At 45.0% G+C, this 17,586-nt stretch overlaps 1 protein-coding gene across 2 annotated transcripts in view; it reads right to left on the minus strand.

Moving 5' to 3' along the window:
• Raver2 (ribonucleoprotein, PTB binding 2) overlaps positions 1-17,586 on the minus strand; it is an 80,079-nt gene that overhangs the window by 22,028 nt on the left and 40,465 nt on the right. For both annotated transcript variants that reach the window (XM_085686307.2, XM_085686306.2), the window contains 3 exons: positions 8,649-8,775; positions 3,613-3,695; positions 75-179 (listed from right to left, as the gene is read on the minus strand). In XM_085686307.2, coding sequence (XP_085542433.2) covers positions 75-179; positions 3,613-3,695; positions 8,649-8,775 — 315 coding nt within the window. The remainder of the gene's footprint in view (positions 1-74; positions 180-3,612; positions 3,696-8,648; positions 8,776-17,586) is intronic.

The following is a 17,586-nucleotide window of genomic DNA, read 5'->3' on the forward strand; positions in this document are numbered from 1 at the left end:
GAGAGCCCAGGGAAGACGGATACATGTGTGAAATCGCACCCCCCACACCCCCATCATTGGGCTGAGACACTCACATTATTGGTGTGGGCGCCATCAAACTTCATCAGCTGCTGCTGGACCAAAGGGAGGTGAGACAGAGCCTGGAGGAGCAAGGGGGACGCACTACCCACAGCCGAGCTCTGCAGAGTTAAAGCCACATGAAGTTAAGGAAGGATGGGAGAGTTATTTGTTAGATAATCAACTCATCTTCGAGTTCAGTGCTCAAGTTAGTCTGAAAAAAAAGAAACCGCACTTTAGGCGGGTATGCTGAGCGCACACCGTTAATCCCAGCACTCGGGAGATGGTGGCAGGTCGGTCTCTGAGTTCGAGGCCAGCCTGGTCTGCAGACTGAGTTCCAGAAATAGCCAGGGCTACATAGAGAAACCCTAAAAAACACTTAATTCAAATCATCTGCTTTCGTCCTTACAATTCCACATTCTTTCCTTTGTCATCCTCTCCACTCCTTACCCCCATCCCCGCGTTAATGACGATGAAATATGAATTTACTGATAAATCATTTGACAATATTTCATGCATGCTTTTTAATGAATAGAATAATGTGCACCTAGTGAGAAATGTAACGTGATGGCCCCTATATATCATATTCCTAACAAGATTACAAATGGCAGTTCTATGAAGAAAAATACAAGCAGATACATGATCAGCCACTGGGGAATCTTACTCAAGACTGGCAGATTCCAGGAAGGCATTCTTGAGGACCTAACATGTGTGCTGAAATCTGAAGGCTGTTTAGGGAAAGACTGGGCTGGTTAGGTGGCACTCAGGGAGGACATTCCTGGCCAAGGAGACAGAGAGACACTTGGAGGAGGGAGCAGGTCCTTTGGGGACAGTGAGATGCATTGAGTTCAGGAGACAGAGGGACTTGCAGGCCTTAACAGCAAATACTGCGTTTCTGGTCTTTCTCCAAACACAGTTCTTGAGCTCCCTAAATGCTGCAGCCCTTTAATACAGTTCCTCACATTGTGGTGACTCCAAGCATCAAATTATTTTCATTGCTACTTCCTGACTGTAATTTTGGTACTGTTATGAACTGTAATATAAATATCCGATATGCAGGATATCTGATATGGGACCCCGTGAAAGGATCATTTAACACTACCCAGAAGTGTTGGAACCCCCAGGTTGAGAACCGCTGTCCTACCATGAAGGGGATATTATCCAAGATCTGACGCTCCCTTTCACACGTGTTCATACCTGATTGGAAGTAATGTCTGCCTGCCCCGCTGTTCTGTTGTTGGGCTTTTATTGTTGTTTGGAGACAGAATCTGACTCTGTTGCCCGGGCCGGCCCAGAATTTACTACGTAGCTGGTCTGACCTTAAATACAGTAGTCCTCCAGTCTTGCCCTCCCCCAGTATTGAGATCAGAGGTAAGCCATCACGTCTGACTGCTCATGCTCCTTGAAACAATGGAGACCAAGAGAATGTGCTGTCCAAAGCTGGAGCCTTAACAGGGGCAGCACCGAGCACATGTGGCTGACTACTCAACAGAGCGCGGGGACGAGTAAAACGTACCTCAACGTACAGGAGTCCTGGAGGGAAGAGACAAGAAAGATGGTGTGGTGTTTTGAGTAAGAAATGTTCCCTAATTGGTGGCATGGTCTGGAACCTTTAGAAGGTGGCCCAATGCTGGAGTAAGTCCCTAGAGACAGGATTTAAGAGTTTACAGCCTTGCTCCACTTCCTGCTCATTCTCTCTACTTCCGGTATCTGGGTAAATGTGAGCATCAGCTTCCTGTTCCTGCCACCACGCCTCCTCTGACAGATGACCTCACATGTCCACAATGGCTGGGTTCCATCCCTTTGGACCCCTCCCAAGTGGCTCTTACCAGGGCCTTCTATCTCAACAGCAGAATAACCGCTGTGGGTGGGGGAGGGGCTCTCTCTCCCTTCTCTCCCTTCAGAAAGCCAGTTTTTCAACCTGGAGTAGTGGTACACACCTTTAACCCCAGTGTCTGTGAGGCGGAAGCAGGGGGATTCTGAGGTGGAGGCCTGCCTGGGCTTCTTAGTAAGACCCTGTCTCAAAGTAACAAAACAGCTGTCTTTAGCAACAAACAGTTCTTCTGTCCTCTGTGAATGAAAATAACTGGTTTGTGCATAGGTCTGTGTATCTTTAACTATATTCTGAAATTAATGAGTAATGTCTATTTCTAATATGGCAAACACTTATGTCAGCTACTTACGTCTAAGTGCATATTGAAAACACTTATCTGAAAACATAAGAAAAATATTCTTTGCTCTCACAAACATATGAACTATTTTATAACACGGATTAAAATTTAAATATTAGGATTTACTGCTCATTTCTTTCTATAAACTTGTTTTGAGTTAAGACTGTATAAACTGCTTTGTTCTAAAACTATTATTGCTCTAGGGTGGGAAATGATTCAGTGGGCAAAGTCCTCGCCATGCAAACACGAAGACCAGAGTTCGAATCCCATAACAAACAAGCAAACTAACATCCCATCACTCCTATGGGAAGATGGAAGGTGGAGAAGGGAGAATTCCCAGAAACCTGAGCCTGCTAGCCTAGCATATGCAGCAGCAAACAGCAGACAGCCTGCCCCAAACAGGGTAGAAGGCAAGGACTGATGCCAAGGTTGTCCTCTGACTTCCTTACCCATGGCACACATTCCGTCTGTCTCCCCTATACCCCACCACACACAAAGAGGAAAAAAAAACTATTGACTCATTATCTAGCAAAGATTACCACAAAATTCTGCTCTTAATATTCTACAAGTGGGAATCAGTAAGTTAAGCTCTCTAGGGTGTTCCCATCAGCACTGGATCACAATCTCTCACACACACACATACACCTTGTTCTCTGGGCTGTTTCCATCAGCACTGGATCACAATCTCTCTCTCACACACACACACACACACCTTGTTCTCTGGGCTGTTTCCATCAGCACTGGATCACAATCTCACACACACACACACACACACACACACCTTGTTCTCTGGGCTGTTTCCATCAGCACTGGATCACAATCTCGCACACACACACACACACACCTTGTTCTCTGGGCTTTTTCCATCAGCACTGGATCACAATCACTCACACACACACACACACACACACACACACACCTTGTTCTCTGGGCTGTTTCCATCAGCACTGGATCACACACACTCATCCTGTGATTTTATGTAACTATCCTTATTAAAGGTTGATCTCTATCAGGTCCAGCTGCACGGGCCTATAATTGTAGCTCCTCAGGAGGCTGATGCAGGAGGATGACAAGTTCATAGTAGGAGTTAAAGGCCAGCCTTGGAAACTACGGTAACATTCTGTGTCAAAACCAAAAGTCAAAATAAAGCTTGGGAATGTCAGTCAGCAGCGAAGCTCTGGCCAGCCTCAGTAAACTCCAGGACAATCCCTAGTAACACAAAGGGTGAAGGGCAGGCAGATATTTTTAAAATGCAAAATGCTCAGTTAACTTCTTGACAAGGTCTGGCATGGTTATTGTAATCCTTGAGAGATGGAGGCAGGAGGATTAGGAGGTTTGGGGTCGGGGGAGTCGTCCCTCTGAATCTTCAGTGATGTGTACAAACCTGTTGTGCTTTACTGAAGTGTAGTAGCGCGGAGGGGAGGGATGGGCTCAGCAGATGAGACAAGCTGGGTGCGACTCCGAGAACTGTTTTGAGAAGATCAGAGTCAGTCAAAGTAAAACCGTAACCACGTGACTTAAGAAATTAAAATTACAGCATGTTCCAAAAGCATTTCTTTCACAACTTTTAACCTGCATAGGGAGTTTCATCTACTGGCTAAGAGTGACAGACTTCTTTCCTTGTGATTCAATCCTGGAAGCTGGTTTAGAATCCCCACACTTTCTGTCTTTAAGCTTGCCTGTCTCCAGCACCCGGCACAGCTTGTGCTGGCAGCATGGTACTAACGGAGGCCTTGGCAGTGGCTCAGCGTCTTTATCCATGCTTGTGCGTAAATACAGAGTGCCTGACGCCCGAGGAGGTGAGAAGAGAGATGGAGTCCCTGGAACACAGTTACCACCATGGTCCCCAGCAAGAACAACAAGAGCTCTTAATTGCTGAGCCATCTCTTCAGCTCCCCAATGCCTTATCAGGTGTTTGGGAGAATTTTGTCAGAAGGTAGGGCATAGGGAAAGATGCAACCCTCATCCTTAAAAATCTTATAAAAAGTCTTTTACTGAAGATAATATATATGTGCAGAAAGAAATTCTTACGTCATAGAAGCTAAAAGGATGCAATGTGACTATACATAACAGGACATGGTGAGGCATGGCTTGAATCCCAGCACTAGGCAGATCTCTGGGAGTCTGAGGCCAGTCCTGTCTACCCAGCAAGTTTCAGCCCAGCCAGAAATACACAGTGAGACCTCATCTCCAAAGAAATCAACTGTATATCTAGATACAAGGAAAAAAGAGTAACTATACTCTAATTCTGAGTCCAAATACCCCACACATTTCAGAAGAGATAATTTTGGAATATATAACATGCAGAGAAGAAAACCATAAAATAGAAAACACATGATTAATTTCATCTAAGTATGCACATATATCACAATATATATAAATCACAAAGTGGCATTCAGAAAAGGTCCTGGCAATAGCTTTTCATAATGTACATGCAACAGAAAAAAATACTAAGTCATTCCCAGTAAGGTAGTGAGTCCATATCCAAAACCAAGAATGGTAACACACCAAGTTAACATCAACATGACTCAAATCTACAACCAGCTATTTACCCAAGGTCATAAATGTATAAGTGTAAACAAAAACAAATCCTCATTGCAATTTTACCTCCTTAATCTGGAAAGGATCTAGATGTTCATTGGGTCTACCAATGAGGCCTGCAGGTACAGCTCAGCAGTGTGGAGCACACTTGGGCTTGCTCCCAGCACCCACCCACTGCCCAAGAAAACACCGAAGAGCAACTGGCATGCATCCTCCAGCTCGGCCTGTGCTCACTGAAGTGAGACTTAATCTTCTTCCCTGACCAGCCCGAACAAAGACAAAGCCAGGCACGGGAAAAACATCTCCATCCATGTAAATAGTAAAACATCTTAAAATAGAGACAGTAACATTAAACATTAAAACACGCACTCCTGGGGGTGGAGAGATGGCTCAGTGATGGGGGACATACTGTTTTTGCAGAGGACCAGAGATCGATTCCTAGTACCCATGTCAGCTGCCTGCAACTCCAGCTCTAGGGATCTGCATTATGTATACATACTCATCCCCTATAGAAATAGTTTTTAAATTAAAAAATCAAATCAAATCTAAAAAGCAAAGCAAAACAAAACCAAATTCTTATGTGACCACAAACCAATTCAAATAGAGAAGTGGGGTGGAAATACATAGTGTTGGTGCTCCGGAGGGCCAGAATTATCAAAGATGCCCACAATCCAAAGGTGTGGACAATATTCTTCTACAAGACCTAAGAGCACAGTATGAGTCTTTATACACCAGAACAACCTTGGACTGCATCAGGAGAAGCACTGCAGAGTAACAGGAATGCAGGGCTCCTGCCCGCTGCCAATCAATAACCAACCAGCAGGAGGCTGTCATGTATGAACACCATGTTTTATGGACAATCTAGAAAATCTAGAAGTAATATATTGTGTGTGGGGGGGTCCACATACAATGAAACTGCCACAGAGTTCCAATTCCTAAAAAGACCCTGTATGGCTGGGAACAGCAGCTCCCAGAAGCTGTGAGTTATTAATCAACACCTGCAATGCCAAGGGCGAGGTACCCTTTGTGCTAGTTAGGGGGTTTTGTTTTTCTTTTCATCAACTTGACACAGACTGGAGTCATCTGGGAGAGGGATTCTCAACTGAGAAAATGTGGGCAAGCCTGAGGAACACTTCTTTGATCAATGATAGATGTGGGAGGGCCCAGTCTAGTGTGGGCGGTGCTACCTCTGGGCAGGTGGTCCTGGGTTGTATGAAGAGGCAGTGAGGAGCAAACCAGTGAGCCTGCTCCTCGGTGGGCCCCGCCTCTGCTCCTGCTTGAGCTCCTGCCTTGACTTCCCTCAATCATCAACTGTGAGAGGAACCTGAAAACCCTTTCCTCCTCTAGTTGCTTTTGCTCCTGGTGTTGAACGTAACAATGGAAAGCAAACCGTACGCACTACATACCCTAAATGCATGATATAAAAAAGAAAGCCAAGCTAGAACTGGGCTGAAGCTCTGTTCCTGCTGCTGGTTTTCACAGCTCTGGGAAGAGCCATGCAGGCTACCATGCAGGAGGAAAGAAGGAATCAACAGTCTTACCCAGAAGTAACCTCTGTGAGCTACAAGACCAGCCTGGCAGGCAAGCCACATCCTGTGCACCAGTGGCACTCCTGGTACGTGGGTAACCAATGGTTCTGATTGGATCCACATGCCTGATTCTATAAACCTGGTCAAAAGCCCATGACCAGGGAGACGATGAGCCCTAAAATGGGAACTGAGCACTGTTTTTAGCAAGCTGACATAGTGTCAAGCTACCCTCTAAATATTTATGATTGTACCTATGGAAAAATGCTGCTCTCAGCCTTCATTAGAGAAACTTGTCTTTCAAGGGAATGGTGGTGAACGCAATTCAGAGACGCATGGCCCCACAAGGTATAGAGAGTAAGTGACTGACCCAAGATCGGCCCTAAACAAGACATTGACACCATCTCCTCTGAGGTTCAGGGAACACCGTGCGGAAAGGAGGAGAAAGTATGTAAGAGCCAGGAGACAGAGAAGACGGCTGTGAAATATCATCTCCTGGGTAAACACAGCCATTACAATCACAATCTCACAGCAGCTGAAGATGCCTACACAGGCTGGGCACAAGAATGGACCAGCAACAGTCAGGCATGGACGGAAGATCAGGAAGCCCTCCCTACCCCTCACTGATGAACTGTTTTCTACTGGTCAATTCAGGAAGAAGACTTGTCGGCTTATGCTATGAACCCACCGGTTCCACACCAGGCTCCAATGGATAGTCAATCCAATGGTCCCACGAGGTCCAGTTAAACTAAACAGGTCATAAAGCAAAACCAAAAGTCATGAGTCTGGGAAAAGGACTGGTATGGACAGGATGTGTGTGACAGGGATGGGGTGTGTGACAGGGATGGGGTGTGGGAGAATTATCTGTATTCTGTCAATCATGTATTTTAATAAAATGCTGATTGGCCAGGCAGGAAGCAGAGGTGGGTCAATCAGACAGGAAGTAGAGGTGGGGCAACGAGAGCAAGAGAAGGCTAGGAAGGAGGAAGCCCATTCCGCCACTCCTGCTCAGACCACTGAAGAAGTAACATATGAGCTGACAGCTGAAAAAAGTACCAAGCCATATGGCTAACACAGACAAGAATTATGGGTTACTGTAAGATGTAAGAATTAGTTAACAAGAAGCCTGAGCTAATGGGCCAATCAGTTTATAATCTTATGGAGTTCTGTGTGTGATTTTCTTTAGGGCTTGCCAGCTGTGGGGTACTGGGCAGGGCAGAAACCCCAATAAGCCAGCCCATCATGTTACAGGGATGGGGTGGGTGACAGGAATGGGAGGGAGATGAAGGGAAGCAAAGAGTTATCAGAATACTTTATACATACACATGAAGTTGTCAACATCAATACCTCTTTTTAAAAAATCCCCTACTAATGACATGCTGGAGAGTATCACGGCCTGGCTGCACAGAGGAGCCCTCACACTAAGGGTCTTCATTTGTATATTTCTGCTAGGTCCTTTCTAGTAAAATCATAATCATACATATGGTTCTTTCCAGAAGCCTACCAAGCATTCTAGAGGATTACCAAATGGAAGGGTTCTGGCAACTCCCAAATTCGTAATGCTAGTTGGTCAGAAGTTCAGATAGCCTAGAGAACCTTTAACTTGTAGCTAGGGACTTAAGGGGACAGCCACACAGAGCCACACAGTGGGTCTGTGTTGCCTCGTGTGGGAGCTGGCATCAGGCCAGTTGGGACTGAACTGGAATAAACACACCAAGCATGCTTACGCTAAATATATTTACTCCAAACTTCCGCATTTCCTCATAACGCTAACACAGAAAGCTTGTGTATGTAAAGTTGTTTGTTTCAGAGGAAACACCAGAAAAAGAATACCGAATACTCTGACAATCAAAGTACAGCGACAATACACAGATCTGGGTAACTGGAGGACGATGCCTTTGTCATCTGGTTCAGAGGGAAACTACTTTGTCCTTTACGACAAAGATGAACACAGAGAAGCAAATTAGCACATTCCACAAGGTAAGTCACTACAATGATTACAAAGGGATGCTCCGCACTCGGCTCACCCAGGATGCTCCTGGCTCACCCAGGCGGTGGAGTAGTGGCGTGCCACTGTTACTGGGTTTGGAAGTTCACCGCAACAGAAGGTTTAATATTTAAAACCTTACTAATGGCACAGAAAACGAACACAAAAGTAAATTGTACCTACGAAATAACCAAGACATAGCACAATCTCAGATAGCCAATTAATGATCATTAATAGTTCTTAGGAAAGAGCTGGACAAGTGTTAAGTGCGCTTCAACCCGTAAGGTATTTCCTACATTCCGCATCCAGTGCAGCAGGAGTAACTTCATGCCAGCGTCTGTGCTCAAGCAGGCTGTGCGCGCTCACCTGGTTTAACCGCCCGTCCGCACAGCTGGGGCTGCAGAAGAACTTGGAGCATGGCAGGATTGTTCAAACTTTTCATAATCTGTACTGGATTCGGCTCTGGCAGTAATCCCTTTTGGCTGCTGTTCATCTTCAGCATGGGCAGAAACAAACATCAGAAGAAACGTAAGCGCAAAAAAGAAAAAGACAAAAGCCCAAAAGTGTTCCTCCTGCCTAGGAAGGAACCGAAGACTTATTTTCTGACAAACACAATTTGCTTTCATTCATGAATTTACCATGTGCTTTCTACCACAGGTCTCAACTACAATGTTACATGTCCTATCATACACATAACGCATCTAACATCTGCCCAACGCCAACTGCCTTCGAATGAACTAACAGTTTAATAGAACAAGTCTCGTTAGAAAACACAAACGAAACAATGACAAGAAGATAGGAATTCCTAGCAAAGTGATAACTTGCCAACACATTGTCAGCACCCCCACGCTCCAGGAAGTCTTATTACACTGTTGATCCAAGGTGGGAGAATGCAGGCTGACTTTCAAACACAATTTTCTTATTCTGAAAGTCTATTTCATTCCCTTAATCCTTCAGGGTGAAACAAAGATGAACCAACCTGCAGAGCTACCAAAAAAACATGAATCAGTTTTTAGTTTTAAAAAGCATCCTGACAGGTAGGTGGCTGTTCGGTAGATAAAGGGCTTGCCACTTCAGTGTGAGGAGGACTGGAGCTCAGAACCCCCAGAACCTGCAGGAGAAAAGCTGGGTGGGGACCAAAGAAATGGCTTAGCAAATAATGAGGCTTGCAGCCAAGTCCGACAGCCTGAGTTTGTTCCCTAAGACCCACATGGTAGCCAGAACTAGCTCACTAAAATTGTCCTCTAATCTCTATAATATGCACAGTGGCATGCACAAACCCCCAGACGAACACAGACTCTCTCTGTGTCTCAATGAATGGATGGATGAATGGATGGATGGATGGATGGATGGATGGATGGACGGATGGATGAATAAATAAATGAATGAAATAATAAAAGCCAAGAGGACATGCAGTCTGCCTATAATCTAAGCACAGGGGAGGTAGAGATAGGAGGCTCCCAGAGCAGCCTGGCTAGCCAGACTAGCTGAATGGCTGAGCTCTGAGTTCAAGTATGAGACCAAGCTTCAGTGCATAAGGTGGAGAGTGATCAAGGAAGACAGGTGCCTGACAGTAATCTCAGGCATTCACACACATGAGCATGTGCACCCGCACACATATGAACACATGTACATACATACATGAGTACCATGTACATATATGCAAAAAAGCCCAATATATGTGGATTTCAGTATAGAAATAATGTGTATCTCTATATCTATCTATCTATCTATCTATCTATCTATCTATCTATCTACCTACCTACCTACCTACCTACCTATCTATCTACCTACCTACCTACCTACCTACCTACCTACCTACCTATCCCGAAAGGTAGGTAGGTAGGTAGGTAGGTAGACAGACAGACAGACAGACAGACAGACAGACAGAAAGAAAGAAAGAAAGAACCATAAGAAAGGGGAGAATTGACAAGGACAATTGGGTTCCTCTCCTAACCTAGATTCTATAAAGTTGAGAGGGGAAGAAATATGGACTTATATAGATATGGCATTGGCAAGAAACTCTGTCGGATAGAAGGTGTACAGGCAGACACGCTCAGAGAGCAAGAAAGTCTAGGTCCACAAGAGAATTTGGGGAAGGCTTTGGCAGGTGGCACTGTGTAGCTTCCTCCACCATTCCTTCAGGGGAGCTGGGCTCTCCTGGCAGCAAAAGCTATGCAGAAAAAGAGCACCATGGGCCATGGATGCCTGCAGAATCAAAGATTGGTAGCACGTGGTACGAAAGCACACGGTGGAGGGCAAGACCAGACAGTGTTGGGATGCGCAGGACACTGGTCACTGGCCAGGTCCTCACACCCACAGCACAGTGAGGTATCACCACCGAGGAAAGTAAAGCCCAGAAACACAGGCCTGGATGCAGGATGCAGAGAGAGGCACTGCGAGGCAGAGTCCAGTGTGGTAGGGAAGGCCCAGAGGATGGCAGGGCGGAGCTCGCCCTGCCTGTCTTCTGTAAATCCTAGCGAAGACCAGGCTTTCCCTCTACTCTTTCTATCATTGCTTTCCTGTCAAGTTCTTATGGTAGCTGTATGTGTGTGTGTGTGGTGTGGTGTAAGTATGTGTATGTGTATGTTTATGTGTGGTGTGTGTGTGGTGTGGTGTATGTCTGTATGCATGTATGTGTGGTGTGTATGCATGTATGTGTGGTGTGTGTGTATGTGTGATGTGGTGTGTGCACGTCTGTGAATGGGGGACTGACCCCAGGGCTTTTGAGCACCACACCACTCTACCACTGAGCTGTACAACAACCCTTTCACTAACCTACAGACACTGGTACACAGGAAGCGGACCCCCCCTTCCGAAAATATACAGTCAAAGAAAACAATAATTTGACATCAGAGAGCCACTCAAACAAGGGCAACAGGCTGGACTGCCTGTGACAGTGACAGAGAAAGCAGAGGCACCAGACAGAAAACTAAGAACGCCAACAACATGACAGATGTACCCCAAAAGGTAAGTAGCCTTAAAAGAGCAAAGGCAGTTATAAAGGGCAGGGGGAGGGGCTGGCATGTTAAACAAACACATGCAGAGAGAATCCGCCCTTGCTTCCTATAAACGGTCCTGCTGGAAGTGCATCCCGTGCATTAGATGCTCGACTCTCAAAAGCAAGTCCCCAAACTGGCAGGGATGTACCTAGTCTACAGAGAAAAGCCGCAGAGACTCAGAAAGCATTCCTCTTCATCTCTGTTCTGTTCTCACAGGCAGGTCCAACAGTCAGACAAATATTACTCACAACAAATCGGTGAGCTCAAAGATCAGGTTAAAGAAACAGAAAAGGCAAGCAAAATTAGTAAGAGCAAGGTGAGGGTAACGGGGGCAGCAAGATGACAGGGACACAGGCCAAGGTGACAGGAACTCAGGCCGAGGACCAGAACCTGCCTAACGGAAGTCCCAGCAGGAGAATAAAAGGTAAGAGGTGTCTTTGGAAAGGCAAGAGCTGAAAAATGTGCATTATTAAAGAGCACAGAGACCACAATCAGCCACCTGGTGCCCCAAACACGCAGCTAAAGAAAACACACACCCACTCGTAGCTGTAAACCTTATAAACACCAAAGCAAAATAATAATAATAATAATAAAAGAATTTAAAAAAATAAAAATAAAAATAAAAAAATTGGAAAGAAAAGAAAATATCGCTATTAAAGCTTCCACTGAGAACATGTCTCCTAAGGAGCGAGGAGCCCATTGCAACCAGCGTCTTCCTAAAAACACCAGACTAGGGGACAAGGAGTTAACATTTCCAACACGGTGAGGGAAAACCTCTGAAGATAGATTTATATAGTCAGGCAGGCTAGTGCTTCATATGAGAAAGAAAACTGTTCCCGAATGTTCACATTCTGAAAAGCTCTCTATCACATGAATGCCTTCATTCAAAACTCCCTCGGAGGAAATACTTCAGTGAGGAAACAGGCAAATAAATGCAAGACAGTGCTGTGTGACATGGAAGAGAAAGAATACTATCATAACTTTACAATAGCCAGGCCCATGACACAGATAATAGTCAGGGTAATTCTAAAAGAAAGAATTGGATACATTTATCATGGTCAGTAAGGTAGGAAGGAACAAACAGAACAGCAGTGAATGAGTTAACTGAGAAGCCTGGTACTAAGAAAGGAAAGGGTGCTGATGACTTAGGGACACCCCCACCCAAGTAGGAAATGCAACCTGGGAGGATGACTCACCCAGCCAAAGCACTTGCCACAAACCCCTGAAGACCTGAGTTCAAACCCCAGACACCACATAAAAAACTACATGCAGACACACGCGTCTGTAAGGCAAGCCCGGAATAGACGGGAGGCAGAGACAGGAGAACCGGCCAGAACATACAGGCCACCTCGCCTGGAGCACACAGCATGATGGTAGAAGTAAAAGAGCTGCCCTCAAAGCAAGGAGGAAGGAGAAAGGACAGTAAACAGCTGGCCTCTGCCCTCCACTGCACACTGGGGTGCACATGTGTGCTTGCTCCCTCACCACCTGAGCGATGACGATCGGAAGAGCATTGAGTGCTTTTCCAGAGGACCTGGGGTTGAGCCCTGGCGCCCACATGGCAGCTCACAAAGTCTGAACTCTATTTCCAGAGCACCTGATGCCCTCTTCTGGCGTCCACAAGCACTGCACACATGTGGCTCACAGACGTACAACAGGCAAAACACCTATACACACACAATTTCTAAAAATGAAAAACACTTCTGGACAATAGTGACACACGCCTTTAATCCCAGCAGTCGGGAGGCAGAGGCAGGAGAATCTCTGAGTTTGCGGCCAGCCTGGACTACATAATGAGTTTCCAGACAGCCAGGGCTAGCTACATAGTGAGACCTTGTCTCGCAAAACAAACAAACGAAAACAAAAACAGGGAAGAAATTAATTGAAAGATAAGATGCACAGCTGGCAAGTTCACGTCTACCCAACAGTTAGAAATATGGAAAAAAGATGAAAACATTTCGTTAAAAGAAAGTGTAAGGGAACAGACTGCCAAAATGCCAACTGGATGAAAAGCAATACATACACTAAAAGGTGTTTAAAATGCACCAATAAAAAGACATGGACTTTCATATGTGATTCTTTAAAATAACACACACAGAAAGACAGAGATGAAGGGGCAGCAAATATAAAGCAAAGGAAGTGGAAGGAGCCAGGTAACATAAGAAAGGAATCCTTTTGGAGACACAAAGACTGATAAATCAGGGAAACTACCAACAGACACCCATCTAAGAACGCGCTGAAGTCTGGAGCAACAGCTACAGAATAAGCAGAAATAGAAAAACTGACTATAATAGAGAAAATCTTCTGCTCTAAGACACTCACAGATGAAGACGATGAAGAAAGAAAAAAGTGAAGATGAAGAAGGATGACTCAAAGTAAGATCAGACTACACATGACTAAAAGTAAGATCAGACCATATTCCTACACATGCGCAGTCGTGTGCACATATGACTTTATAATCCTCAAGCACAGGGCAAAGGTCATTTCCAAGTGCATACGGCGCACTCAAAGAAATCAGCCACATATGACACAAGGCTCACAACGTTGCCCTACCTCCGGACCAGACGCACGGGTAAAGTTTTCCAACTATAAAACTATTAGGAACCAACAGAAAAATAAGTTTTGAAAATTGGTGGCAATATAGCAGGCTAGAAGCTGACTGTGGGAATACTGAAGAAGAAATGTTGGGACAGGAAAAATAGACTCTACTCCAAAGAGAAAAAAAATGCAAGATGCAGGGATGATAGGGCCTCGGAGGAGTGCAAAGAAACACACAGGAAAAACAGGAAAAAGTAAAACAGAAAGACAGCAAGCCAAGCTCAGTACAACATCAGCCCGGTGGTTCCTGGTGGGCAGAGGCAAAACCGAAGCCTCATTCTACAGGTTGGACGGGAGGCCTGAGTGAAGAGATACTGACAGTCCTACCCATGGGACAGGCCCATGATGTCCCCAGGCCACAAATTCCAACTGCCTGTAGGGCTGAGACAGTAACTTTTCAAATGAGAACACAGAGGAGCTCCCCCAGTTCCGGGGGTTAAGGCCAAGGTCCACCCTGAGAGTGAATCTACTACTTAAAACTGAATTACCCTTGGGGTCTGGGAACAGTCTACATAAGGGACCTGCTGTAATTCCCCAGAGAACAGCCATGAAGAGCAGGAGGCTGGCAGGAAAGGATGAACAGTCTAGTTCATGTCCTGAGCACCCAGAACTGTCGAGTCGACCAAGATTGCAACAAGCAGCAATGGCACCTTTTCAAAAGTGACAAAGAGGTAAGGACAAGCCAAGACCAGCATGGACTATGGCGGTTTGTGATAGTCAAGCTAGCCCTGCAGAGGGTACTAAAGGGATCTTACATACAAAAGAGGAAAAAAGGCTCAATCACGAGAGCTCGAGAGAGAAGTTTCACAAGATTAACAGTTAGGAAAGGGTGTCTCTGTCCAGCACAAGCAAAGACGCAAACTGTACTCTGAGAGGGAGAAAGAGAAGAATAACCCAGCCAACATAATTACATCTCCCAACAATGACCCTGGGTGTGAACAGCCTCACCTCACCACGAAGAGAGGGAGATTAGCTGACTGCTGCAGAACAAGAGCCAAGGAGCTGTTGTCACCAAGAAATTCACCTCCCTGGCAAAGACACCAACAGACTAAGAGCCAAAAGCTGAAGAAAAAGAAGCAGAAGATAGGCCGGGCAGCGGTGGCACATGCCTTTAATCTCAGCACTCAGGACGGATGCAGAGACATGCGAATTCCAGTGAGTCTATGGCCAGCCTAGTCTACAAAGTAAGTTCTAGCAAAAACCAAACAAAAACAAAAAATGGAAGATAAGCTGGCATAGTTACTGTGGTGCCTGATAAAATGACTGAAAACCAAAATAAGAACAGATAAAGAAGGCCACCGCACACTAATAACAACAGCAATTCATGGAGACAATCGCAAATACATAAGCATCAAGCATCGGACACTGGGGCTTCCAATTTCTCTGATGCAATAACAGCACGGGATTTCTGTGCCCCATTCTCATCTTCAGCTAGGTCATTCGAACTGAAAAGTGTAGGGAGAAACCCCAGAGTTAAACTATAACACAGACCAAATGGATTTAGCATATCAGTCGATTCAGCAGCTAAAGCGCTCTCTTCTCCGCAGTCCGTGAAGTGTTTCCTAAAACTGACCACATTCTGGTCCACAAAGCCATCTTCAACAGATACAAAGGAACTGAAACAATTTCTTGCATTTTATATGGTAGTAAAATAAAGCTAGAAATCAATGGTAAGAGACAACACAGATACTACTTGGTAACAGGTCAATGACAAAAAAAAAATCAGGAAGGAAATTTATAAGCGTCTAGAAAAACAATGAAAATAAGAACATAACTTCCCAGAGTCTCTGGGCTACAGCTAAGAGAGTTTATAGCCAGAAGCCTTTACACTGGAAAAGAGCTGACAGGATTAGACAGGAGTCCATGCCTCGGTCAGATGACAGGATTATGTACCTTGAGGTCTAAGGAAAAACAGAACAAGGCAATGCCCAGTGCAGTAGATCATGGGAATAACAATCAGGGCAGAAGTAGTGAATGAACTTCACTGATTAAAAACTACAGGAACAACAGGTATCAAGGAGCAGAGTCTCCAGAAAAAGTAAGCAGGGCTGACAAGCGCCAAGTCGAACTAACAAAATGAGGGAAAGGCTCAGTTAATAAAATCAAAGGTAAAAATTTGGAAATTAAAATGACAATTTTAATGGAAAACAGAGGATCACTAAGGACTTTCTCTCTCTCTCTCTCTCTCTCTCTCTCTCTCTCTCTCTGTGTGTGTGTGTGTGTGTGTGTGTGTGTGTGTGTGTGTAGCCCTGGCTGTCCTAGAACTTGTTCTGTAGACCATGCTGACTTTGAACTCAGAGACTCATCTGCCTCTGCCTCCCAGGACCTGGAATTAATGGTGTGCACCACCACTGCTTTGGAATATTTTTAAATTTTATATTTAAAAGCCTGGTAAACATAAGAAAAAGCATAAATTCCCAGACACCTATTAATAGCAACAGAAAATCAATAGGATATAAGCAACAGAGACAGATAATAAAACAGCAAGGTTGAAGTAATATAAAGTTTCCTAACAGAGAAAAAGCCACTATGCCAGCTAACACGGGGGATCCTCAAGCTGCCCCATAAAACCGACAAGAAGGAAACTGCCAACCTCTCCTATGAAGTCAGCATTATCCTGACACCAAAACCAAGGAAAGGAGAAACACCAAAAACAAAAATCCCAGACTCATTTCCCTAAAGAACACAGGTATTAAAAATTCTCAATAAAAAAAAATCTGTAGTTCACATTCAAGAACCCGTGTAGAATATCATACACCATGACCAAGCTGGCTTCCCTCCAGGGATGCAAGGATGGCTCAACATGTGCAAATCCACAAACAACACAGCACACACAAACATGCCTAAGGACAGAAACCGCATCACTGTCCAACTGATGCAGAGAAGGCCTCCGTCACATGTCCTCAACCCAGTGATAAAAGCCCTGAAGAAACAGGGAAACAGGAAGACTGTGCCACGACATAATAAGGGCTACGTGACAAACCTGGAGTCATTACACTACACGCAGAAAAACCTCCAGCAGCGTTGCCTCTAAACCAACTCAACATGGACTAAGAGCCTTGGTGTTGAGACCTGAAACTTGGAAAACTGTGAGAAGACAGAGAGAAGCTACCACAGAGGCACAGGGAAGAAGTTTCTGGAAAGGAAGTTACAGGAAAGAACTCCCAGAATAGACAAGCGAGATCGCAGAGTTCAAAGGCTTTGGCATGACTAAGGAAATCACCAGCAGCATGACGGGACATTCCACAGAACGGGGAGATGCTTTTACAACACATTAAACAAGTGATCTCTAGAGTCTGTAAAGAACTACAACAACTTCACACACACACACACACACACACACACACACACACACACACACACACCCCAAAACACTCGCTCAAACTATCCAGTCACTAAATGGGCTAACTGATTTGAATAGAAATAATAAGAAAACAATAAAAATGGCCAATAAATTTCAGTGTTAGTATCTTTGGCCATCGCGTGTAACTTGGAACTGATTTAGACTTGTGTCACTGCTGGTGAGGATGGACAAGAAGAGAACCCTCTCTTGTTCCCTGCTGGGACAGGGTGAGCTGAGGAAGCCACACTGGACATCTGTAGATACAGAGGCTCCTCAAAACTTTAAAAATAGAAGCAGCATATGCCCAGTTCCACTCCTGGGTGTATGCCTGAAGGACTGTAGGTCGACACACCACAGAGAA

The sequence above is a fragment of the Myodes glareolus genome, chromosome 3, assembly GCF_982192425.1.
Source record: "Myodes glareolus chromosome 3, mMyoGla1.1, whole genome shotgun sequence".
NCBI lineage: Eukaryota > Metazoa > Chordata > Mammalia > Rodentia > Cricetidae > Myodes > Myodes glareolus.